This window comes from Punctularia strigosozonata (genome assembly GCF_000264995.1).
Source record: "Punctularia strigosozonata HHB-11173 SS5 unplaced genomic scaffold PUNSTscaffold_4, whole genome shotgun sequence".
In the NCBI taxonomy this organism is placed as follows: domain Eukaryota; kingdom Fungi; phylum Basidiomycota; class Agaricomycetes; order Corticiales; family Punctulariaceae; genus Punctularia; species Punctularia strigosozonata.
This window is the reverse complement of record NW_006767436.1, coordinates 466,266-487,776: the sequence shown is the minus strand read 5'-3', so window position 1 is coordinate 487,776 and position 21,511 is coordinate 466,266. Positions and strand designations below refer to the sequence as shown.

At 56.3% G+C, this 21,511-nt stretch overlaps 8 protein-coding genes across 8 annotated transcripts; 5 read left to right on the top strand and 3 right to left on the bottom strand.

The window, feature by feature from the left end:
- Positions 1-377: 377 nt before the first annotated feature.
- PUNSTDRAFT_43263 (uncharacterized protein) lies at positions 378-821 on the top strand (the record flags this gene model as incomplete). The annotated part of the gene is made up of 2 exons (XM_007381749.1): positions 378-413; positions 486-821. The coding sequence occupies 2 exons, from the start codon at positions 378-380 to the stop codon at positions 819-821; spliced, it is 372 nt and encodes a 123-aa protein (XP_007381811.1).
- Positions 822-2,681: 1,860 nt separating this feature from the next.
- On the bottom strand, positions 2,682-3,035 carry PUNSTDRAFT_132392 (ubiquinol-cytochrome C reductase UQCRX/QCR9-like protein; the record flags this gene model as incomplete). The annotated part of the gene is made up of 4 exons (XM_007381748.1): positions 2,682-2,729; positions 2,788-2,882; positions 2,939-2,978; positions 3,030-3,035. The coding sequence occupies 4 exons, from the start codon at positions 3,033-3,035 to the stop codon at positions 2,682-2,684; spliced, it is 189 nt and encodes a 62-aa protein (XP_007381810.1).
- Positions 3,036-3,163: 128 nt separating this feature from the next.
- PUNSTDRAFT_50961 (translational machinery component) lies at positions 3,164-4,174 on the top strand. Its single transcript, XM_007381747.1, has 3 exons — positions 3,164-3,182; positions 3,240-3,906; positions 3,967-4,174. The coding sequence occupies exon 2, from the start codon at positions 3,249-3,251 to the stop codon at positions 3,897-3,899; it is 651 nt and encodes a 216-aa protein (XP_007381809.1). The 5' UTR covers positions 3,164-3,182; positions 3,240-3,248; the 3' UTR covers positions 3,900-3,906; positions 3,967-4,174.
- A 454-nt stretch (positions 4,175-4,628) lies between these two features.
- On the top strand, positions 4,629-5,911 carry PUNSTDRAFT_132390 (Arf-domain-containing protein; the record flags this gene model as incomplete). Its single annotated transcript, XM_007381746.1, has 2 exons — positions 4,629-5,032; positions 5,083-5,911. The coding sequence occupies 2 exons, from the start codon at positions 4,629-4,631 to the stop codon at positions 5,909-5,911; spliced, it is 1,233 nt and encodes a 410-aa protein (XP_007381808.1).
- A 131-nt stretch (positions 5,912-6,042) lies between these two features.
- PUNSTDRAFT_84245 (Six-hairpin glycosidase) lies at positions 6,043-7,999 on the bottom strand. Its single transcript, XM_007381745.1, has 7 exons — positions 7,511-7,999; positions 7,320-7,454; positions 7,203-7,270; positions 6,989-7,148; positions 6,734-6,927; positions 6,540-6,679; positions 6,043-6,481 (listed from the first exon to the last, which is right to left on the bottom strand). The coding sequence occupies exons 1-7, from the start codon at positions 7,654-7,656 to the stop codon at positions 6,140-6,142; spliced, it is 1,185 nt and encodes a 394-aa protein (XP_007381807.1). The 5' UTR covers positions 7,657-7,999; the 3' UTR covers positions 6,043-6,139.
- Positions 8,000-8,508: 509 nt separating this feature from the next.
- On the top strand, positions 8,509-15,827 carry PUNSTDRAFT_125219 (uncharacterized protein; the record flags this gene model as incomplete). Its single annotated transcript, XM_007381744.1, has 21 exons — positions 8,509-8,573; positions 8,633-9,038; positions 9,091-9,218; positions 9,280-9,766; positions 9,816-9,914; positions 9,964-10,623; positions 10,683-11,223; positions 11,280-11,692; positions 11,751-11,924; positions 11,980-12,228; positions 12,277-12,353; positions 12,401-12,702; positions 12,753-12,910; positions 12,969-13,032; positions 13,083-13,491; positions 13,545-13,608; positions 13,667-13,887; positions 13,940-15,002; positions 15,053-15,250; positions 15,306-15,612; positions 15,674-15,827. The coding sequence occupies 21 exons, from the start codon at positions 8,509-8,511 to the stop codon at positions 15,817-15,819; spliced, it is 6,231 nt and encodes a 2,076-aa protein (XP_007381806.1). The 3' UTR covers positions 15,820-15,827.
- Positions 15,813-17,305, bottom strand: PUNSTDRAFT_99707 (GTP cyclohydrolase I). Its single transcript, XM_007381743.1, has 5 exons — positions 16,953-17,305; positions 16,691-16,885; positions 16,525-16,634; positions 16,292-16,464; positions 15,813-16,231 (listed from the first exon to the last, which is right to left on the bottom strand). Exons 1-5 carry the CDS (start codon positions 16,993-16,995, stop codon positions 16,102-16,104), a joined length of 651 nt encoding a protein of 216 aa, XP_007381805.1. The 5' UTR covers positions 16,996-17,305; the 3' UTR covers positions 15,813-16,101.
- A 759-nt stretch (positions 17,306-18,064) lies between these two features.
- Positions 18,065-20,530, top strand: PUNSTDRAFT_132386 (P-loop containing nucleoside triphosphate hydrolase protein; the record flags this gene model as incomplete). Its single annotated transcript, XM_007381742.1, has 9 exons — positions 18,065-18,271; positions 18,333-18,439; positions 18,532-19,135; positions 19,197-19,444; positions 19,501-19,607; positions 19,660-20,024; positions 20,083-20,160; positions 20,221-20,382; positions 20,444-20,530. 9 exons carry the CDS (start codon positions 18,065-18,067, stop codon positions 20,528-20,530), a joined length of 1,965 nt encoding a protein of 654 aa, XP_007381804.1.
- Between the last annotated feature and the right edge of the window lie 981 nt (positions 20,531-21,511).

Here is a 21,511-nt window from a genome sequence, read left to right as displayed (position 1 = left end):
ACGTTCATAACGAGCTCAGCAGCCACCCACGCTCCCAGGGCACACTGAAACCCGCTGACGCTGCTCGGCAACTCCCGCTCAGCGCAGTCATGTGATCATCGAGCGCCTTGGCTTTTGCCGCCACACCCATGCTGGCCGCCGTCCTGCAACGAACGCAACGATGCGGCGCGCAAGTCGCGCACACCGTCCGCGCGTTCTCGTCGTCCGCCCGCCAACTCGACGACGAGTCTGTTGGCGCTGACTGGGGTCAAATGATCAGAACGATCGATGAGACCGCGGAGCAGCAGCAGCAACTCGCGACTTGTGCGTCCCGACCCGCTCACGTAGTCTCCGGCCTTGTTTTGCTGAACTAGCGCTGCTCACAAATAGCAGGAAACATGCCCCTCAACTTTCACAACTTCCGCGCCAATTACGTAAGCCCACCTCCCCGTTTCTGTCACTTGCATCTCCGCCTGGCTTACCTTCTCCGCTTCTTCACACCTTAGTTCCTCCAACCTGGCGACCTCCGGATCTCCAGCCGCACCTTCCGCCGCGCGGGGTTCTCGCGCCCGCCGCAGCTCGGGCCGTCTGCCTCGTCGGCGCGCTCGACGGACGTGTTCCACCAGCTCGCGATCGACCCGTCATGGGAGTACAAAAATGCGACGCTCCTCTCCGCCTTCCAGACGTCCATGGCCAAGATCCTGCCCCGCACCCATACCCGCCTCACGTGGAAGAGCCAGCGCAAGCTCCGCAAGGCGATCAAGCGCGCGAAGATGATGGGCATCACCCCCCTTTGGAGTCAGAGCGGCCAGATGGCGCGCATGCCGACCCAGCACTTCTGAGCAAGTAAGCTCGTACCGCAAACGTGGTGTGATATCCAGTGCTGAATTCGACAGTAGATTCTTCTCGTCACAGTCCCTCTATAGACATCATGTATTACCTTATTTCTGCCCCCTCGTCGGCGGAGAAACCGATACTATCTCCGTGTACGCGAGATGAGAAATATCCACCACTCAAATATGGAACTGCCAAATCGTGCCCTGCATCTTCACAACGCCACGCCTAATTCCAGGGAATCCCGTCCAGGCCCGTCCTAAACTTGGGCTTGGGCTCGCTCCCTTGTCGTTGCAGCGCTGGGCCAGTGACGCCGTTCCTTCCATACAAGAATTTTGGTGCGTGCCGCATCGTACCGCACATGCTTCCCAGCGGATCCTAGCGTGCATGGTCATGCACCGGGCGCATGGCGGACCCATGACCCTCGACGCCCTCTCGCCGTCCACAAACGCTTCTTGGCACGTACACGCTCTGCCAGGTCCGGCCTCGTTCAACGGTACGTAGTCTAAACCGACTGCCTCGTGACTCTTGTATGCTCGCACGGCCCCGTTTCGTGGTTCTTTCATATAGGGATTAGGTCGTCGTTCCTAGCTCGTCCCATCTGCTGCTTGCGCGCCCTGCGTGCGTTCGCGGGCGACGGTCGCATGCGCGTGCACGACAACTCGTCTGCACCCGGCAATCCGGGATGCGACCGCCCGGGGAGAACGACATGCTGGCGCTCACGGTGCATCGACGATCGGTGAGAGCGAAACTATCGAAAACCGGGGATAGATAGGCCGCCAGTTGGAAGACCTGAGGTCTCGTCAGCCTCCGAAACGTTCGCGACTTCGATCTTTGCTCTCGACGCGGAGGTGCTCAGAGGATTAGCCCGGCGCCCGCGCCCGTATCCCGCGTGTAAGCCCGCGATACCATGTTGTGAGTATGATACAAGGAGAAGGAAAACGCCGTCTCTGAAGTCTCCAAATCCCTGTTCCGCGTAAGAGACGCATGATCACCCGCCTCGTGCGTGGACTATAAATACGCAGCCTGACGGCGCCCATCGTCGTCAAGTGCACTCTATGAAAGGAGTCATATGCGGTTGTTTTTCGTTCTGACATATCAGATTCGCCACTCAAGGTGAATATATGCGTTGAATATAACCAGGATAGCGCTCCGTGAGTAGAAACAAAACAGCATACCCTGGTCCGGGCCGTTCCGCTGCACCTGCTTCAATACATTCCTTGTTGGTCGAACCGTCGGTCTTCCATTGGGTGATTCAATGTTCGTCAGGACAGTCACAACGTGAGGATGCAGTCGGCAAGTCCTACTTGTAACTGAAGCAGGACAACGTGCGTAGGCGTGCCATGCGTCCGGAGTCCTTGTCGGTAATCGAGAACGGCACTCTATGGTTCGGTATATATGAGTTCAGTGGGTGTGCATGACCTCAAATGGTACTAATTGTTTGCCCGTCCTCAGATTGCATCAACCTAGCGTGGATGGCGAAGTATTGGGTTCACACCGAGCACCCGACGAGCACCGGAGTGACCATGGATATCTCGTGGACCACGGATATAGCTTCTCTGCTTCATGGACAACGTGCAGCGTGGTTGGTCGACCGTATGCATATAGGTGAAGTCCAAAAACCCAGTGAGGTCTGCTCCTGCACGGCATGCGACCTTGCCAGATCCGGGACATGTTTCACGGATGCATTTTCTCTGCTTTTCGTGCGCGGTACAGCCCAGTAGGACGGTTATATGCAAGCAGGAGTCGAACTTCGAATTGATGGCGACGTGGACGTGCGATCACTGCGTTTTTGTGGATCAAAGACCCTGGCCTGTATGTATTGCACCTCCGGGGGCTTCGTCATGCATTATAAGGGATTTACAAGTCTACTCGTCCTGTTCAATGTATTTTGCGCGGATATCCTTCCATTGTTTCTGTACAAGCGAGGGTAAGGTCAAGTATAAACGACGAGTGAGTTGAATCAGGACATACACCCTTGTTCCAGGTATCCCAGAGCGCGGTAATTCCAACGTCGAATCCGATGCCGAACGCGAAAGCGCCCGCGAAGATGGAGGTCACGTAGACGCCTGTTGAGCGGGAAGTTGGTTGAAGGGCGCCGAGCAAACTCGGCGTGGTCACTCACTATTGCGCTTGACCAAGGTGTTGTAGAAGGTGGTGGCGAGCTATGACCGTCGTGAGCATTGCGGGTGGATATGACCTGGTGAGGGACGTACGGCCATGACGAAGGGGACTCGGTGATGGGGGGGGAGACTCGGTGAAGGTCGGATTGTGGCGGAAAACCGGGTTGTGCTTGCGCGCTTACACGCACCAGTCCACGGGCGTCTATTATTTCGCAGCTTGCGACCGCGGCGACGGCCTGGCAGACTGTACGTGTCGTTGGCTTTCCGCTACAGTACAAGTGTATGTACCAACGAGCCGCACAGGTTACGACCATGATTCGGACTGCATCGCGCTCTCTGCTCCAGCACGCTGCCAGGCAGCCCCGCCTGATTGCTAGGCAATCCACGTCCTCATCTCTCTTGCCCGAGTTCTTTAACCAGCTGGCGCACCCGGAGGGCGGTGAACCGACTTCGCTGCCGATACCTTCAACCCCGCCAGAGAACGATGCGCCGCCCACGGCTGGTCCGAACAGCTTTCCGAAAGACGAGAAGGCCTTCTCCCCGATAAAAGGTGAGGCGAGCAAGTACAACTACCTCGCCTCCGACAAGAGACAACGGCTACGGCTCTACTTCCAATCGACGCGTAACAACACGATCGCTACGCTCACTACGGGAGAGGGAAACCCCATATTCTGGACGTCGGGCGGCAACTGCGGGTTCAAGAAGAGCAATCGCAACAGCTACGAGGCGGGGTACCAGTGCGCGGTGAAGATGTTCAAGAAGATCGAGGAGCGGGCGGAGGAGCTTGGAGGGTTGATGGAGTGGGAGTTGATCATGAAGGAGTACGGGCAGGGGAGGAAAGCGCTCACTTCGGCGCTCCTGGCGGTGGAAGGGGAAAAGGTCCGGGGCATGTTGAAGCAAATATCGGACAGGACGGCGATCAAGGTTGGAGGTACGCGGTCGAAGAAGGCGAGGCGGTTATGAGCCGAGTGTGCGTTCCTCTTGTTGTGCAGTTTGCAAGCGTATGGCTTATTGACTTGGGTGTATATAGTGCCATGCCCGTTGCGTACCTGCTCTTCTGCATTTGTCTGCTATAGTTCCTATAATTATCGTTCTCTCATCCCAATTCTATCTGGCTCCAACGGCCCTTCGCAGCATTCTTCGCCACTAACATCGTACACGTTATTCCAGGGAATGCCCTATTCATCGCACAAGAATACGAGCTTGACTTATATTCTAAATCCGCAATTCGAGTCCTTCACTACATTACGCCCTGGTTAGCTAGTGCAAAGTCGACCGAAGATGGTATGGATGCTAGTCGACGCTTCATCATTGACGGTTTTTACCACTTTGACGACTCACGGAAAGCTGGGCATTAACGCTTCTCCATCACAGCTCATGAACACTTCGAGGTGCGTATGACTCTGATACGTCGTACTTTGACTGATGGATACCAATGGATGCTGTAGTCGACAGCTCATCTATGAGGCTATGCATGCTGCGGCATGATATATACACGTCGATCCCCAGGCCTTCATGTCGGCGGCTCAACGTGTAGCATCCAAGTCATTCGTGCGAGCCATATGCCCCGCGCTGCGGCTATAAAGGCGGGAGTTTCAACACGTTATTTGCAGCCCGACCCCGACCTCCTCTGCCAATTTTCTCATTCAGCTTCGTTCGACCGTCCAGCAATCGTATTCGGATATGGCGACGATGCTCAACAGACTCCTCGAGATCTTCATAAGTCCTCGACGGACGCGCAAGATTCTGATCCTGGGTCTCCACTACACCGGCAAAACGACACTCTTGTATTTCCTCAAGGACGGCAACTTGCACCGTGTCATGCAGACGATACCGACGATCGGTTTCAACGCCGAGTCGCTCAGATTTCCCGACTCGCGCGACTATTTCGTGGCCTGGGATCTCGGGGGAGGGTGCGGCGGGCACATGCGGAGCCTCCTCAAATACTACTTCTCCTACACGGAGGCCATCATCTGGATGGTCGACTCGGCCGACAGGAACTTCCTAGAGGAAAGCCTCACAGAGCTCAAGTTCCTTTTCAACGAGCTTGATCAAGAACTCGGCGTCGAGGTCTCTCAAAAGATCCCGTTCCTGATGTCAGTTAACTATCTCTCGAAAACTGTTCGCAGCTCACTTGTGATCCTAGTCTGGCAAACAAGCAAGACTTACCAAATGCGATTCGCATCCCAGAACTTCACCCTATGTTTGCAGCCGTATGTCAGGGACGTATCTGGACCATCGTTCCTGCGTCCGTCGTCACGGAGGACGTTGGTATCCCCACAGGCATCAGCTGGCTCTGCCGGACACTATCAGGTCAATACGACCCAGCAGAGAATGTATCATTCTCGTCAGCTCCCGCACAAGTATCGCAAACTCAGGGAGAGCAAACGGAGACTCGCGTTTCTCAATACGTAAAGCGCGCGATTGCGGACGAGGCGAGCCTGCCCGACCATGCATTCCTGGCGCGATTCAAGGCCGCCGACCTGCCCTCTTGGGACCATTACACGCACGTGCGGGTCGCATACGTCCTGCTGAAGGTTCACGGGCGCCAGAAGGGCAAGAACGACATATTCGATGGCATCCAACACTACATCGCCACGAACAAGACGCAATCCGACGGACGCAAATTCCACGTCACCATGACATATTTCTGGATTCAGCTCGTACACTTCGGGATCATGCTCGTTGGGCAGGACCTCCCCCCGACTACCTCCGAGGAGGTCTTTCCCCTTAACGCCACGCTGGTCGAGGAGGACATTGGTGACAGTGGCAAGGAGGTGACATCGGTGAAAAAGGGAGAGCCACTTTCATCACCGTTCGCGTCCTTTCTCCTTGCTAACCCGTATCTTGCGGAACCTGCTCTATGGGAGAGGTTCTATAGTCGGGAACTCATGATGAGCCCAGGTGCGAAGGCCGCAATGGTTCTGCCGGATAAGACACCTTTACCGAGCATCAGAGGGAGAGATACCGTGTAACGCGCCCATGTATCTTGCATGCATGTTCATTTCGAACGCAATTTTGTTACCGCAACATCCAGTCTATACGCATGAGACGCAACAATGCGGCCCAGTACTTCATACACATACAGTACCCATCCAGTCGATTCATTCTGATACATTGGTGATTTCTAGTCGTGCGATCGTCTACAAACGTAATCTCCAAAAAGCCCATTATCAAACAACGAAAGAATACAGAAGTCCATATCATATGGTCATGTTTCCTGCGATGACCTGCAGCACCAGCCAGGCAATATAGTCTCGCCAGCCGGCGTGAAGCAAAAGTACAAACGCCTGCCCCTCGGGGCTGTGGCTTCCAGATGCGGTCGGTCTCGAAAACGTGTACGGATCGACGGTGTTCAGCAACCAGCCATCGGAATCGAGGCTAGATTCGATGAGCTGTAGCGCGAGGTTGGCATTGGGGATGTAGGTTAGGTCGTTGGTGAGCGTGGCCATGCGGTAGGTGACGGAGGCAAGGAGGGCGGTGGAGGAGCTGTCGGCGAAGGAGGTGTCGTCGTCCAGGACGTTATAGAGGGTTCCGTTGGGTTTCTGGCCATCTTCGCATTAGAGGACGCAGGCTGCGAGTACGAGGATGAATCAAACATACCTGGTAGGTCCAAGCTGCGTTAACGATTTCTTGGATCCACGTAGAAAGATCGGCACATTGTTCCTCGAAGTCCGATGCGAACTCAGAGTTGGCCATGGTCTCCATCACGCGGAGCATTCCTGCAGCAACCCAGCCATTTCCTGTGATTTGTTGGTCAGGTTATCGGATGAAGGCTTTGAACACGATTGACCAACCCGTTCCCCAGTGCGTGTTATCTTGCCAAGTGCCAAGGGTGACATGCCTCCATAGGCCGTTGTCGTCTCGCAAGTAGTTGCGGTAGAGACGAATTTGGTCATAGGCGACCTGAAGGGTCGCTTTGCCTCCGTCGCCTCCCTGAAGGGCCCCGAAATAGGCGATGAAGGGAGGAGCCATGTAAATGAAGTCCGCCCTGTAAAGCATTTTGATTTACCGTGTTCATGGCCTCCCGCATTTTTTGGGAGAATACTCACCATAACTGGACTTGGTCGTTGCGGTGCGATATCGCGCCATCATCGGTTCGTGGAGCTTGATTGAGGAGGTAGTCCAATTCCTCGCCTGCTGCAATAGAGAAGTTTGCGTTAGAGAGGTCTTGCCGAGTCCAGTTGGCAAGTAGGACCGCGTTCCCGATACCTTTGCGGGGACAGATTAGCTACAAGCCTTGCATCCACGAGGTAAATGACGTACTTGCGGGATCGCCTACTGCACCCTCTTCTATGAGCATGAGCGACTCTGACGGTTTTTCGGCGACGACGCTACGATAGCAATCAGTTGAGAAGACAGCCTGTGCATGATGGCACTTACGTGTCTGCTATAGCGAGAACAGAAGATGCATTGTACGACCCGTTTAAGCTCGGGGGGAATGCAGTTGGTTGAAAGACAGCTAAAGTTGGCCAGTAGACTTCAGTCAGGGCCTCCGCAGCTGTCCCCAGTTCCCAACTAATCCAGGCGTTTATGAGTGAAAACATACAACAAACACAGAGCGAATGCGCTACCTTTGACTTGCGGCCTCAAGCAGCCGATCCCGCACGTTCGTCAGTACGTCATCGTCCAGCCCTTGCTGAAAAGTCAAAGACGGAGCAGAGGCGGCAGAAGCTGCAAGCCCTAGTAACGTGGATAGAGAGGCGAATCCTAGAACCATGCAATGGTGAAGGCGAGCCCACCGAGGGTGTCTCGAACGCGTATCAAGGATGCGGACCGGGAAGGGCAAGAAGGACCTAACGACGGCATCCGGTAGCGTTATATACTTGGACTCGGAGGCAGGAGTGGCGCTAGACTCTAGTGATCGAAGTCGACGGGCGCGGCGGGCGACAATGTGTTGAGCACCTATACCGCTGATCCGAAGTCGCACGCGGGCCGAGGCCCAGCATGAGAAGGATTGCACTCCAGTGCCTTGATCAGGTCGTCCGAAATCCGGAATGTTCGAGTATGTAGCGGGCGTGGTAGCCACCTCAAGGCGGACATTGATAGGCAATGACGCACGGCGGCCTCGCGTTGATTAAAGGAACCGACTTTTGACTCCGGAGTCCGATGGACCGGCGTTAATGCATGTTAGCGGGCCTGGCTCGTCCAGCCAAGCACTGTAAAGGCGCTTGGACCCAAATGCTTTGTCGGCGGCATGTCCGAACGTCTGGCAGTCCTGCGGGCAATTCCGTCGATATAATGGCACGATCATGGCAATTTCGTCGCGATAAAGTCTATTAGAAGTGGAACCATCATCGTGCTGTGGAGAGGAGTATCCTAACAATGGGGCCGTGGTAGAATGAAGCCATGTCTTCACGATGTCTTCACGGTCGTCTTCCGAGCAGCGAGTATGTACTTTACAGTCGCGGTGAAGGCATCTCCGATTCTCGATCCCCGGCGAGGACCGCGAGATTCCCACGGACAGAAGCTGTGGAGTCTTGCTCGGTGGCACGCCACCCTCGCCTGCAGCGCTACTCTCGCGTTTGCTTTCCCTTTCCCTGCGCGCTCAAGCAGGAGGTCCTCACTTGCCATGGACGTGGTCTCTCGGCTACGGAACCTAACGTTGCAATGGAGTCGGGGCGCTGAGGAAGAATGGTGTGTATTCTGCTTCATACTCCCGGTCGCCACAAGGCGTTCTAACTCGCGGTGTTCAGCCGAAGTATACTCCTACCATGCCATTCGACGATCTCGGACCCCAAATCCGTAGATACCGTCACAACTGCGTATCATACCCTGCTGTACTCGTCGTTGGGCGTGGGCGCGGCCAACGCCTCGTTCAAGCCGGACGACTTTGTGGCGCTCGTGCGTTCCATCCGCGACGCGCTCCCATCCTCGTCAAGCACTGCGCCGGTTGAGCCGGATCCAGCCCTGTGCGATGTCCTCGTCGACGTTTTGTGGTCAATAGACGCAGAGCTCGACGAGTTGCTGCTGGATGCGAAGAACGCCTCCGCCACCGACTCCGCGCAGGGGAACTCGGACAAAGAGGCATCGGTGTCTCAAACAACTCAGATTCTGGAGACGGACAAACAATTGTTGGGAAATGTCCTGAAGATGCTTTTGGTGCGCGCACTCATTCGATCTCCACGACCTCGTCCTCATGGCGCCCCTGCAGTCCGCTCGAATTCTAGACCCTACGGTCTGCCGGGAGCGTCTTGACATTGGCCTCGTCTCCAAAGCCGGCCTCATCGCAGACGAAAACGCCTTCTCGAAGAAAGAAGTGAGGAACCGAACTGGGTTATTGTGCGTGCAAGCTCCTGTCGACGAAGACTAGTTGATTGACGGCAACGATCCGTGCCACTAGCTACAAGCAGAACAAATTCAATCTGCTACGCGAGCAATCGGAAGGATACACCAAGTTGACTGTCGAGATCATGAGCAGTATGGGCCCCCCTCACGCGTCCGACACCGGCCGTCCCGTAGAGTTTCTGGCCGAGATCCGCGCGAGGGCGAGTGGAGCCTGGAAACGTGTCGTCTCCCTCATCGGGTACTTCGACCTAGACCCAAATCGCGCTCTCGACGTCATCCTGGACATCTTCTCCACCAACCTCGCCGCCCATTATACCTTCTTCCTCGAACTTCTATCTTTCTCGTCGTGGGCGCCTGAAACGAAGATCGTCCCGGATGAGGCAGTAGCGGAGCAAACGTACAAAGGCAAATCCTTCGACGAGGTCTTGCTCACCGCCGAGAACGCGTCGTTCAAAGGGGAGAAGCGCGAGCCACCGCCGCTCAAGCAGGGCAGTGGCCGAGTTTTGGCGCAGGTACTCGGCTTCAAGTTCACACACTACCAGGTTGGCTGCGATACCTTCGAGCAGAATAGCCATGTCTAATCCGGCGTAGAATCCTGCTATCAGAGAGCCAACTCCTCGAAGTCTGTACTACGTAGCGGCACTTTTGATCCGAGAAGGCTTTATCACGCTGGAGGATCTCTACCCTCATGTACGTCGCCATGTCGCACCCAACACCGGACACTTATCCTTGTCCATAGGTTTCACCCGCGGACGACGACATGGACCGGTTCCACAAAGCCTACCTGAAGAAAGTCGAAGACCGGATAGCAAGCGCAAAGGTGAACCTCCTCGCCCTAGCTGCACCGCTCGAAAGCGGAGGTAGCTCCTCATCAAAACCGAAAGTGGCCACCGTAACGGAGCCTAAATCTGCCAACACCGAATTGCCGAATCAGAAGCTAGGGATTGTCAACGGCCTCTTGGCTCTGGGCGCCATACGGCAAGCGCTGCCGATCTTGACCAAGTTTCCTTGGTTGATAGACGCACATAATGAGATTGCAGATCTGATGATCCGCGTTTTGGATGTCAGCTTGTCGCCGTTGTACAACTCCACGTTCCCGAGAGAACACAAGGCGGGGTTCATGGCTCCCCGGCCGAGATACGGCGCAGGTGGTACCCGTATGCCGCCTCCGCGGAGACCGCAGCTCACGTTATGGGCGCCGACACCTCCCAGCACGAGCACGCTCGACTTCGTCTTCTTCCTTCCGGAATGGTCGAGCCGTGTACCGCTCTGCGCGTCTTTGGAAGACATTGCGGACCTCGTCGAGCCCATTCTGCGTTTCCTTGGTCCTCACATTTCGCGCAACCCGCTTTGGGTCACCAAATTCCTTCGCCTGGGTCGCCACCATGTGGCTTCTACGGTCAGCCCCCATGAACAGCATATCTTAGGTTGTTTGTTGACTGAGGCACATCTTGATAGCTATCCTCCGACCCGGACTCCAGGATGCCAATCGCAGACCATGATCTAAAGCACCCCATACGCCAATTCTGGTTCAAGATGTTACGATTATACGTGATGCCGGCGTTGGCGCTCATACCGGGGAATGCGGTATGTACGGTAGAGGTTTGGAACATCATCAGGATGTACGACACGACATTGCGGTGGCGTTTGTACGGCGAATGGCGCACGATCTATAACTCGCGTCCCGAACTTCGAATACGCAAAACCTGGGCGGATCGGGAGGCCAAAGGCTTGTTACGGAGGTTGTCGGGCGATAACATCGAGGTGATCGCAGGGACGGTTGCAAAGCTTACGCACGCCAATCCAACGATCTTCTTCGCGGAGGCGGTCAAGCAGATTGCATCTTACGACAATCTGGCGAACGTGGTTGTCCAAGGTCTTCGGTACTCGACGAACATGGGTTTCGACGTCCTGCAGTTCGTCGTCTTGGACGCCTTGGCCGACCCCGCCAGGGAACGTGTCAAGAGTGACGGTATCAACGCCACCGACTGGCTTACGAGTACGAGACCTTGCATTCAGACCGTGTCATTGACGCTAAACATCCATCGTCTTCAGGTTTGGCCGCTTTCACCGGGATGCTCTTCCGAAGGTACAAGGCCGACTTGACGCCGCTCCTCCGCTACATCGTGCACCAATTGTATAACCAACAGACGGGCGACATCCTCATGCTACGCGAGCTGATATGGAAGATGGCTGGGATCGAGCCTCTGCCCACCTTGTCCAATGCGCAGATCCAAGCCATGGCTGGCGGCCCCGTCCTGCGGGTCGAAGCGGTGGCGTCCGTCAACCGTGGTGCCCGGCAAGACCCGAGCGACATCACGTTGCGCAGCCCGCAGAGGTTGGGCAAGGCCTTGCTGGATTCCGGTCTGGCTCTTCCCCTTCTAATCCAGGTTGCTCAGCAGCGTCAATCGTGCATCTTCCGAACGAGCGATGCCCCTTTGAAGATTTTGGCGAATCTGTTCGACCAGGTATGGGGCAGATATTTCCTTGTACAGGTTATGGCTAACCCGTGGTCGAACTGCTCAGACCCACGGTGTCTTACTGCAGTACTTGGACCTGTTGACTTCACCTGCAGTAATATCTCCTGAGGACTACGCGACCAAAGTCATTCCGTCCCTGGGAGACCTCGGTGAGAAGTACGGGATATGTGCGCCCATCTGCATGCAGATTGTTCGCCCTGTTCTTTCCAGGGAATTGTTGGTGAGTAATGAAGCGAGAATGCAAGTTCCATTTACTCATATTTGTTCCCGCTCAGTTGGCTGCGAAGTCTTCAGCGGAGCAAGAGCGCGTGGCTAGCGAAGAGGCCGAGAAGCGTCTGAAAGCCGCGTTGAAAGAGAAGCGCGAACCCAGCGGTGTCTCGCGTGTCGCTTCGCCCGCGGTCAATGGCGATAACACCATGATTGTGGACAGTGAATCCAAGCCTGAGGTGGCCGATGGTGCCACTTCGCAGGACGCGGCGATGGATACGTCTGCAGACCCTCCGGCTAACCAGAACACTGTGGAGGTCAGTCAACTTTCACCTGTTAGAACTCTTCTCATACTATCGATGCAGGACCCGTGGTTGCCACAGCTAAAAGCCCTGTTTGACGATGCTCGACGGATAGCGCCGGCCGCGTGCGCCGCCTTAGGGTTAGTTGCTTCGTAGTCTGTGTGCTCACTGCTGATATCGCGCACAGACCTGCATTTTATCTCACGTTCTGGCAGCTTTCGACGTATGATCTATCTCCACCAGACGTACGCTATGCGGAGGAGACTGCGAATCTGCGGTCCCTCAGTCGCCAAGAAGAGTCGAAGTACAGTGCGGCAGATCGATCTTCCCAGCGTGCCATGCGGACAGTTGCGTTAACGCACAAGGCGAAGCGAGACCGATACAACTCCTTCATCACTCAATTGAACGAGGAGTTCAAGGAACAAGTTATCTCGAGGACATTCACCGTCAAGCGGCTGTCGCGGGAGAAGCAGCATTGGTTCTCAGCTAGTGAGCATCAGTAACATTCTGTCTCAGTGATCAAGTCTGATGAATTTTAGATACCCGAGTCGCGACGACCGTGCAGTCCTTCTACGAGCACTGTATCCAACCTCGATGCCTCCTTTCGCCCATGGACGCCGACTTCTGCGCCCAGTTCATCAAGCTTATGCACACACAGGGCACGCCCCACTTTTATACCTTGAAGTGCTATGACATGGTGAGTGATGTGTGCCAGAACATCAAGTCCCTAGCCCAGCCTAATTCCTTTTGGAAAGGTGCTTGGTTCGCATATCCCCTCAATCATATTCTCTTGCAGCGAATATGAGGCTCGCCATTATGGTACGTGGTAGATCAATCTGCTTATGACCATTAGTGTAACGCTGTTTCAGGCCGTTTTCTGCTTGGAGTTCTCAGTGATCTCTGGAAGTGGCATCAGGATGAACAGGCATATCTTCAAGACAATCGATCGAAGGTCGGGGGCAAGGTCGTTTGGCTTCCTGGCATGCGTGCCCGTTGGACAAACAAGTCGCCTATAACCGAGGAGGATGTTGTCCCCTGGACGCAGTTCAAGCAGGATTTCATGGTCAAGTGGCATCGCAAGTTGCTGAAGGGAGTTATTAGCTGCATCGACTCTGGGGAGTTCATGCATGTGTCTAACACCATCATCGTCCTCAAGGAGATTCTGCCCGTCTTTCCAATGGCAGCAGTGATCGGGCAAGGAGGTCTGCACCTTGAGGCATCCATAAAAAATGCCATACAGTCGGAAGAACGAGGTGACTTAAAGATTCTCGGACAGAGGTTTGTGCCAACCCACTCAGATCATAGAGGCATGCTAACAAAATATATACTAGTTATGCCGCGGGTCTCAAAAAGCGCGAGAAGTTCTGGAAACCCGAAACGAAGAGCGAGCCCAGGGTACGTGGTTCTCCAACTCTGATAGCTTTATGTAGTAATGTCTTATATTCACGGATAGACGCCTGCCGGAACCCCGACAACATCCTCCTCCGCGAGAGCTGCTCCTGGTGCAATTCCGAGTGGCCCTAGAGAAGAAAGGCCGCGGAACGCATCCGGCGTCCCCGCCCCTGCGACCGCGCCATCTGCGCCTCGTGCTCACCCAACGACGAATGGTGCACCGCAAGCCAAAGTCGACAAGGTGCCCACGGGACCCTCGCATGCGAAGCTCGCTCTCGAAAAGTACGTCCGCCTAGCATTGCCCGATGTAGAAGGTTGCCAACGATCTCAACAGCATCCCAAGACCGGAAGTTGTGAAGCGCGTCCGCCCAGATACCAAGGGTGTCGATTCTCCGAAGCCCGCGACGCCTACTCCTTTGAGAGGTGATGCCATGGACATCGACGTTCCCGCGCCCGATCGCAGGCCTTCGCTGCAACCGGAACCCAGGGATTCAAAACCATCGACACCCAAACCGCCCGAAGCTCCTTCCACCACCCGACCCCCTCCTCCTGACATTCCACGGAGGACGATGCCCTTGGAATCAAGGACGTCGCGTCCTGCTTCGCCGAGCGTGCAAGGAACGTTGAAGTCCGATACCGCTCGCAAGGAACCACCCAAGTCCCCTCGGGGTGACCGTCTGCCGGATGAGCGTGCCCGCGGAGAGTCACACATGCCGCCTCCGTCTGCCCCGAGCCAGACCCTATCCGCTCAAGAACTCCGCGAGACCGCCAAGCAGTCCATAGGCACCCGACCGTCCGCCGTGCAAGGTGAAGACAAGACGCCCAGGAGCACTCCCGAGCGCGGTGCGGGACCGCCAGGATCGCGACGACGCACGCCTTCGCCCTCCAGTCGTCCGGGCACGAGGAACCACAGTGCCGACAGCCGTCACAGCGGCGGACGAAATGGCGATCATGACCGACCCGACGAGCGGCGGCCCGAGCGTGACCACCGCCATGAGCCCAGAGAGTTGTCACGCCGCGACTCGACACTTTCGCAGAGGTCGCGAGATCGGGACCGGGACAGGGAGCGGCCGTCCCGTGACCGTCGCGACAAGGCTGGGGAGCGTGACGGCGAGCGCTCGAGGGAGCCGCGAGAACCGCGCGATCGCTCAGAGAAGGAGCGTGAGAGGGAGCGCGACCGCGAGCGGGGTAAAGAGCACGACCGAGACCGTCATCGCAGAGACAGTCGAGACGAGAAAGAGCGTGATCGCGATGAGAGGAGGGAACGTGATGCTCGCCCCATCACCCCGGTGATTCCTGTTCCCGCAGACGAGCGCGGCCTTCCGAGCAGACCTGACTTTGCGAAGTCGCGGACAAATGGCGATGATGCTCTCGGGAAACGACGCAGGGAAGACGATGTAGGTTCCATATTTTACTGCTGGATATCTCTATACTGAAATCTCTTCAGCTCGACCGTAGCTCCAAGCGTGGTACACGGACTCATCGGGACCGCGAACGTGATCGAGATCGCGAACGGGACGACCGCAGCCGCCGTGTCTCTGACAAGGACAAGGACAACTCTGAACGGGTTCGTGACGGCAGGGAGGGTGATAGAAGACGGAAAGATCGTGATGGCGGGGACAACGATCCCCGCACCCCCATAGAGGTTCGTCGAGCATTCGCAAGATGCAGTGTCGTTTCTAACAGGTGTTTGTGTTTAGCCCAGCGACAGCAGAGGAAGCCTTCCCACCGGACCCAAGGCCCAATCGTCGGTGCCTTCCGGTCCTCGAGCCATGGCTCCCGATAGCCGCCCCGGCCGAACAGAACCCAGCGGTCGCGGGAGAGAACGTGAGGTGCTGGCACACGTGGCGACAAGCAGGTCCCCGTCTATGACAGGCTCCCAGAACCAGAGCTTGCTCAGTCGGCTATCCAAGGAGGCGCCGAAGGGCCCTGCAAACGGCGATTCGTATCGACGCAGCCCCGTCACGGACGACGATCGAGACGGCGGACGGAAGCGAACCTTGTCCGGTATGTCGACAACATTTCCAAGCCCGTTGAGTTGCGTGGTGCTAATACCCAAATTATACAGAGCGCGACAAGGACGGCAGCGAGCCGATGCTCGGGATGCCGACCGAACCTTCGTCGCATCCGCCGAAACGACCGCGAATCGTGCGGAACAGATATCAAGAACAAATCAGTAGAGCTCTCGGCTCGGACAGGGCCCGCCCGAATTAATGACTCCCGTTCGGAACATCCACGATGAATCCTCGTCTCGAGCAATCGCATAGCGATTTGTATTGCATTACACATTTGTATCCTTCTGCTTATCATTGGGTTTGATCAGAACGTGCGGCAGTGGTGGGGTGAGAAATAGTACAGTGCGGTGTGTTGAACATAACGATACAGGTAATAAGTTTTAGATCTCCGAGTTGAATCGTTGCGGATTCATGTAGTGAAATGCGGGGAAAGCAGGGCGCACGTCTTCTGGTGTTATGGTACCTTCCGAGGCAGGGACGATCATCGTGATTTGATGAGCGTGAGGAATTCCTCCCGTGTCTTCTGCTGCGTGCGGAAGCAGCCTAGCATGCAGGACGTTGTGGTGATCGCCCCTGGTTTTTGTACGCCGCGCATGGTCATGCACATGTGCCTGAGGAGGCGGGGAATCGTATCAGCAAAGAAGGACTCGGGATGTGAACACGGTACGTACGTCGCTTCCATCACGACCGCCACCCCTCGGGGCTTGATGGCCTCTTGGACACATAACGCGATCTGCTTCGTGAGCCTTTCTTGCACCTGCAGGCGACGACTGAAGGTCTCGGCTATGCGGGCCAACTTGGAGATGCCCAGAACAAGTTGGTTGGGTATATACGCGATGGCGACCTGACGTAAGGCTGTTAGCTACCGACTTTGATTTTACCCGGGAGAGGCGAGACTACGTACTTTGCCCGTGAATGGGACGAGGTGATGCTCGCACAAACTCGATATGTCGATTTCGCGGACGAGCACCATCTCGTCGTGGTTCTCAGCGAATATAGCATCGTTGATCACGTCTGTACTTCTGATCAGCACTGGTGTACGGAAGGTCACGAACTCCGCGTATGCTCACCTGCTAATCGTTCTTCATACCCTTTGGTCATCCACATCAACGCCTGCGCGTAGCGATCGGGCGTCCGAAGTAAACCCTCGCGGTCGGGATCTTCTCCTATACATTCGAGTATCGTCCGAACAGCGCCGGCAAGCTTTTTCTCCCGCAGGGCGCGTTCGGCCGGGGTAGCGTTGAGACGGTTGACGGTCGACTTCGCTATACATTGCGAAGGGTCCAGAACGTCAATGACGCAGCATCGAGAGGCGTTGGGCCGCTACGTTACCTGGCCAACCCAGACCGTTAGGGTCGGGCAGAGGACTGGCCATTCCCGTCCCGTCGTGAGAGGCCGTGGTGAGGGGCGTGGAGGCGCCCGAAGTCGGGCGGAAGCCGTAACCTTCGTGGATGTGGGAGCGCGCGGCCAACGTCAGCCTGTCTGCTCCTGAGCCTGAGGGGGCCACCACGGGCTCGGTCAAATCGTGGATGGGCTGCCCGTTCGCGCCCCGGATGGATGGATTTGTATCCGCCCTGCCGTCGCTCGCGTCGGTCACTGTGGCCTTCGACTTTTCCTCCCGCTCTTGTTCGAGCTGGAGCCGGCGCAGGCCATGTTGCAGCAGCTCTCCGTGTGCTTCCTGTGAGGCCATGGACTCGAGAGATCAAAAGACGCAATGAAGATCCGGAGCCATGGAAAACACAGGGGATGCAAAGCCCCTATTGCCACCCACGTGGCGACTACCATATGCGGAAGTTTCAATAGTTACGGCTCGCTCGCGGGACGCCCCCGCTCCCGTCAGACCAGGACCGCGCTGGCCGTGGGTTTGTGTCCGCATCCGGTTATCTGAATGGGTACTGACCCGCCAGTATGTACTCAGTGCTGGGAGACCTGGGTTTGCTCCGAGATCAAGGACATTGCATCACCCCGAACCGCTCCTTCGTACACCAATGCCCATATCCAACCTGGTGCGACATGCGAACAAGGAATTTTCGGTACTTCATGGCTTCATGATCGTTGTTACGGCTTCAGGGTCTCGGGACGCCCCTCCCATATACTGCTGCGAGATGAAATCATCGCCCTCCCGGACCCTCTGCCGCTGTGTACGGTGGCCCGGCGGGATGCTCTGTCCGACAAAAAGACTCGATTCTTGCGGTGGAGCGGCGCGTCCACAGCCGCACCGATCTTTCATATAATGTCTCAGGCTCTCCTATTGTTGCACCCCGATGCACCCCAAGCGCAGAACCCAACGCTCGCCCCGCTCTCCTAGGGCCCCCTCGATGCACCGGTCACGCGCGAACGTCCGGCGAAAGAACGCCCTCTCTTTTCTCGTAGGCCAGGACGGCCCGCCGGACGTATACCGAACTTGGTTAGCGTCTAGGAGATCCTCAGACTCATCGACTTCGATGCTTCTGCCGCCGGGCGCGCAACGCCCCCTGACGCTAGCGAACCTCAAACTGGCCTGCCACATCGCCGTGAGATTCGCGCAGCCTCTCTACATCTCGCTATGGAATCTACAACCGGCGCGCACAGCGACCATGTTCCTTTTCAGCGCCGCCCGAGGCGTCCTGCCTGCGCTCAGGGGCTACTCCCATTTGCGTTTAGCAGATGAGGTAATGGAATGTTCGCGTTACCAATACATACACCGTCATCCATCAGAAATATTTTCCGTAGGTGCAGATTCTCATCACTTCGGGGAATTGGAACAAGTCCCGCATCGCGAGCAATGTGTCGATCGAACTCCTTCGCATGGCCGCGGAATTCGCAATAGATTCCTTGTCGTGAGTTTTCCATCCGCCCGCCCCTGAACACCACACACGACCGCGATGATCGCTGAGACTCCTGTTGGTTACCTTTGCTGCGCCCCATCCAGGTCAAAGAACGAGGTGCTCGTGAACCAATCCGCACGGTTCTTTATTGAAAGCCGGCAGATGGCGCAGCGGACGAGGCTGGACGTGCCGTCGCTGTCGGACCCGGCCGTGCGCGATCTCTTGCAAGAATCCGAAGTCTTTGTCCGCTCTTTCTCCGGCATGATGGGCCTTCTTTCTCCTCTAGACCTCGCACGGGTCGTCGGCCTCCTGCTGGAAGTGCTCTCCCTGGCATGCATTCTGCTATCGCTCACCAAGACGCCGACGCATGTTTGCCTGCTGCTGTACTCGCTCGCGTGGTCGCTCCTCCCGCTCCTGAATCTATCGGTCCGTTCTGGCTCGTCGGCGGATAGCTCTGTGATGTACTACAAGCCTCACGAAGAGCGGATGGCGCAGGAGCAGGAGCGCATGAGGCAGATGGCTTACAATGATGCGTATCGGCCCGAGATCGTGTTGTTCGGCCTTGGCCCTTGGATTCACAGCACATGGGCCCACGCGCGGCAGACCACGTTACAAATGGACGAGCCTTCTATCATAGAGGGGCACGGCCTCCTCTCTTCGTTCTTCGATCAACTGTGCCCATCGCAATTTTGCGGTGCCGCACAAAATGTGAGGATTATATCATAGATTTCCTGGAAACGCTTGGGACTGACCATGGGTATACACGCAGCTGCCCTACCTATTCCTGATGCGAAATTCTTCGACATCTTGGGGTTCGCTGGCGCTGTACCATAACTCCATCCAAGCTTTATTATCCACCCTGACCACGTTGCGGCATACCGTCCGGCTGATATTCCAGGCCGTGTTCTATATGGGCGCTTTCTGTGCGGCGATGGAGATCCAACCGAGGCTAGAACCGGCGGAAAATCATAAGCTGCCTTTCCAGTCGACTTTCAAGGGTATGAGGATAGAAGCGAGGTTCGGAACGTTCCCACTGTCCGAGTTGTATAGCTATTCTGACGTATCCGTACCAGAGGATTGACATATACGTATCCTGGTAGCACTGAGCCGGCTATACGCGATGTGAACTTCGTACTCGAACCTGGCGAGACGTTGGCCATCGTAGGCTTCAACGGCTCAGGTACGACCTTGGCCATGTCCTCGACATTCATCCCTCACACCGTTTGTCTCAGGAAAGTCTACGCTGGCCAGCATACTCATGCGCATCCTCGACTTCGACGGCGGGGAACTGCTGATCAACGGCGTCGACATCCGGAGGTACTCCCCGCCGGACTACCACGGCCGTATCGCCGCCGTACTCCAATCCTTCTCCCGCTTCAACGCCCCGGTGTGGGAAAACGTGGGGCTGGGACGGGTCGACGAACTGCACTCGATGCCTACCATCCAGCGAGCTGTCCACCTCGTGGGCGGAAAACGGCTCGTGGATGGACTGCCCGACGGCCTCCACACCGTTCTGGATGCGAGCGCGACGTTGTCGCCGGCGCCGGTGATCGACGACCGGCCGATGCAACGGTCCCAAGGGCTTTCTGGTGGTCAGGTACGCGGCTCGAACCAACGTCTGACAAAATCGCTAACTCGTGTGGTTTTGCGTGCAGTGGCAGACGGTCGCGCTCTCGCGTGCCTTCATGAGGGCGACTCGACCAGAGGTCGAACTACTGGTATTTGACGAGCCGGTGAGCGTTCGGTACCTCTTTCTGGCGGGGACGATCCATTGACTTAAGGGCTGATTCAAGACGTCCTCCCTCGACCCTCGCGCGCAAGCACACGTCTTGGAAACAATCGATCGCACGTCCCGTTCCGACTCGGGGGGAAAAGTCAAAACCGTCATCTTCATCACCCACCGGCTCGAAGCCGCGTGCCGCATAGCCGACAAAATCGCGATGATGGAGAACGGGGTGAGCCGCGTTCATGGTATATGAGCATTCATCTCCGACTCATGAAATCTTGTTCGTGCAGACGATCACGGAGTTCGGAACGCAATCGGCGCTTCTCGAAAAGGACGGCACGTTCGCAGCCTTATACCGCGCTTCGACCTGCATCTAGCGCATTGTGAGCGCTTTCCAATATGGTGTGGTTCCGCAGATCCATGCGCTAACAATAATATAAGAACCACGCGTGTCCCGGTAATTACAATACATTCGCTGTTTCATATATATATACCGCCCCGGCGGGACGTCCCAATATGTATAACACTAATAGAGTAAGCCACGCATGGAATGCTCGACGGAAAGCACGCCTCGCTGCAAGATGGCGTCCACCGTCGGTACGTCCACCCCGGCGGGAGTGAGCGGGGAGACTTCCTGTTCCTTGCCGAAAGCACCAACCAGAAGGCCCGCGTCTTTGACCCCTTGAACGAGAGATGGCACTTGTACCTAAATATAACCTTTCAGTTCTTTCCATAGCGAGGCTAGGAGTATGCACGTTGCTCACAAGAGTCTCTGCTTCGAGTAAAACGCCCAATAGGTTGTTATTCTTGGCAAAGCCAACGGCGGCGCCCAACCCGAAGAGTCGCCTATCGGATAAATCTGGTGCTCCTGTAGCCGCGCAGCTGGGCGGAGTCTGGAGCGTCTTACCACACTGAGATGCGAAGAAAACCGGATCTAGGATCTCGTTAAGAAGTTGGTTACGTGATAGCATCTGAGACCTACAGTTCGGTTGCTTCCAGTTCAGTGCGGCGCAGACGTCCGGAGAGAACGAAGAGAACACAACCCTACGGCGCACTGCGGAGCCTGCCCCGTCGACGTGAGTGGGTGTCTCATAGACGACTCGCAGCACGGAGTCCACGAAGTCGTTCAAGTTCAGTTTATTGCGGATGCTGAAGTGGTCCATGTGAGACTGAGACGGGGACGCCAGCTCTAAAGCAACACCGAGGGTGGCAGGGAGTACCTGAGCCGTGATCAGTCCAAGCCTTACCACGACTAAATCCGACGCACTTGGAGGAGACGCCGAAGGGATACCATCGACCGATCCAGATAATCTCGCCAATCCCTCGTCGTCGGCCTTACCGCTTCCGGGCGGTCAAGC

What these genes read in the sequence shown, in the direction of transcription:
- PUNSTDRAFT_50961 (XM_007381747.1), top strand. Translation starts at nt 3,249, where the DNA reads ATGATTCGGACTGCATCGCGCTCTCTGCTCCAGCACGCTGCCAGGCAG.
- PUNSTDRAFT_84245 (XM_007381745.1), bottom strand. Translation starts at nt 7,656, where the DNA reads ATGGTTCTAGGATTCGCCTCTCTATCCACGTTACTAGGGCTTGCAGCT. An exon ending in GTTCTCGCTATAGCAGACAC is followed by an intron (nt 7,271 to 7,319) that starts GTAAGTGCCATC and finishes TTGCTATCGTAG; the next exon opens with CGTCGTCGCCGAAAAACCGT. An exon ending in TAACACGCACTGGGGAACGG is followed by an intron (nt 6,680 to 6,733) that starts GTTGGTCAATCG and finishes AACAAATCACAG; the next exon opens with GAAATGGCTGGGTTGCTGCA.
- PUNSTDRAFT_99707 (XM_007381743.1), bottom strand. Translation starts at nt 16,995, where the DNA reads ATGGCCAGTCCTCTGCCCGACCCTAACGGTCTGGGTTGGCCAG. An exon ending in GTATGAAGAACGATTAGCAG is followed by an intron (nt 16,635 to 16,690) that starts GTGAGCATACGC and finishes TCAGAAGTACAG; the next exon opens with ACGTGATCAACGATGCTATA. An exon ending in TCGTCCCATTCACGGGCAAA is followed by an intron (nt 16,465 to 16,524) that starts GTACGTAGTCTC and finishes GCCTTACGTCAG; the next exon opens with GTCGCCATCGCGTATATACC.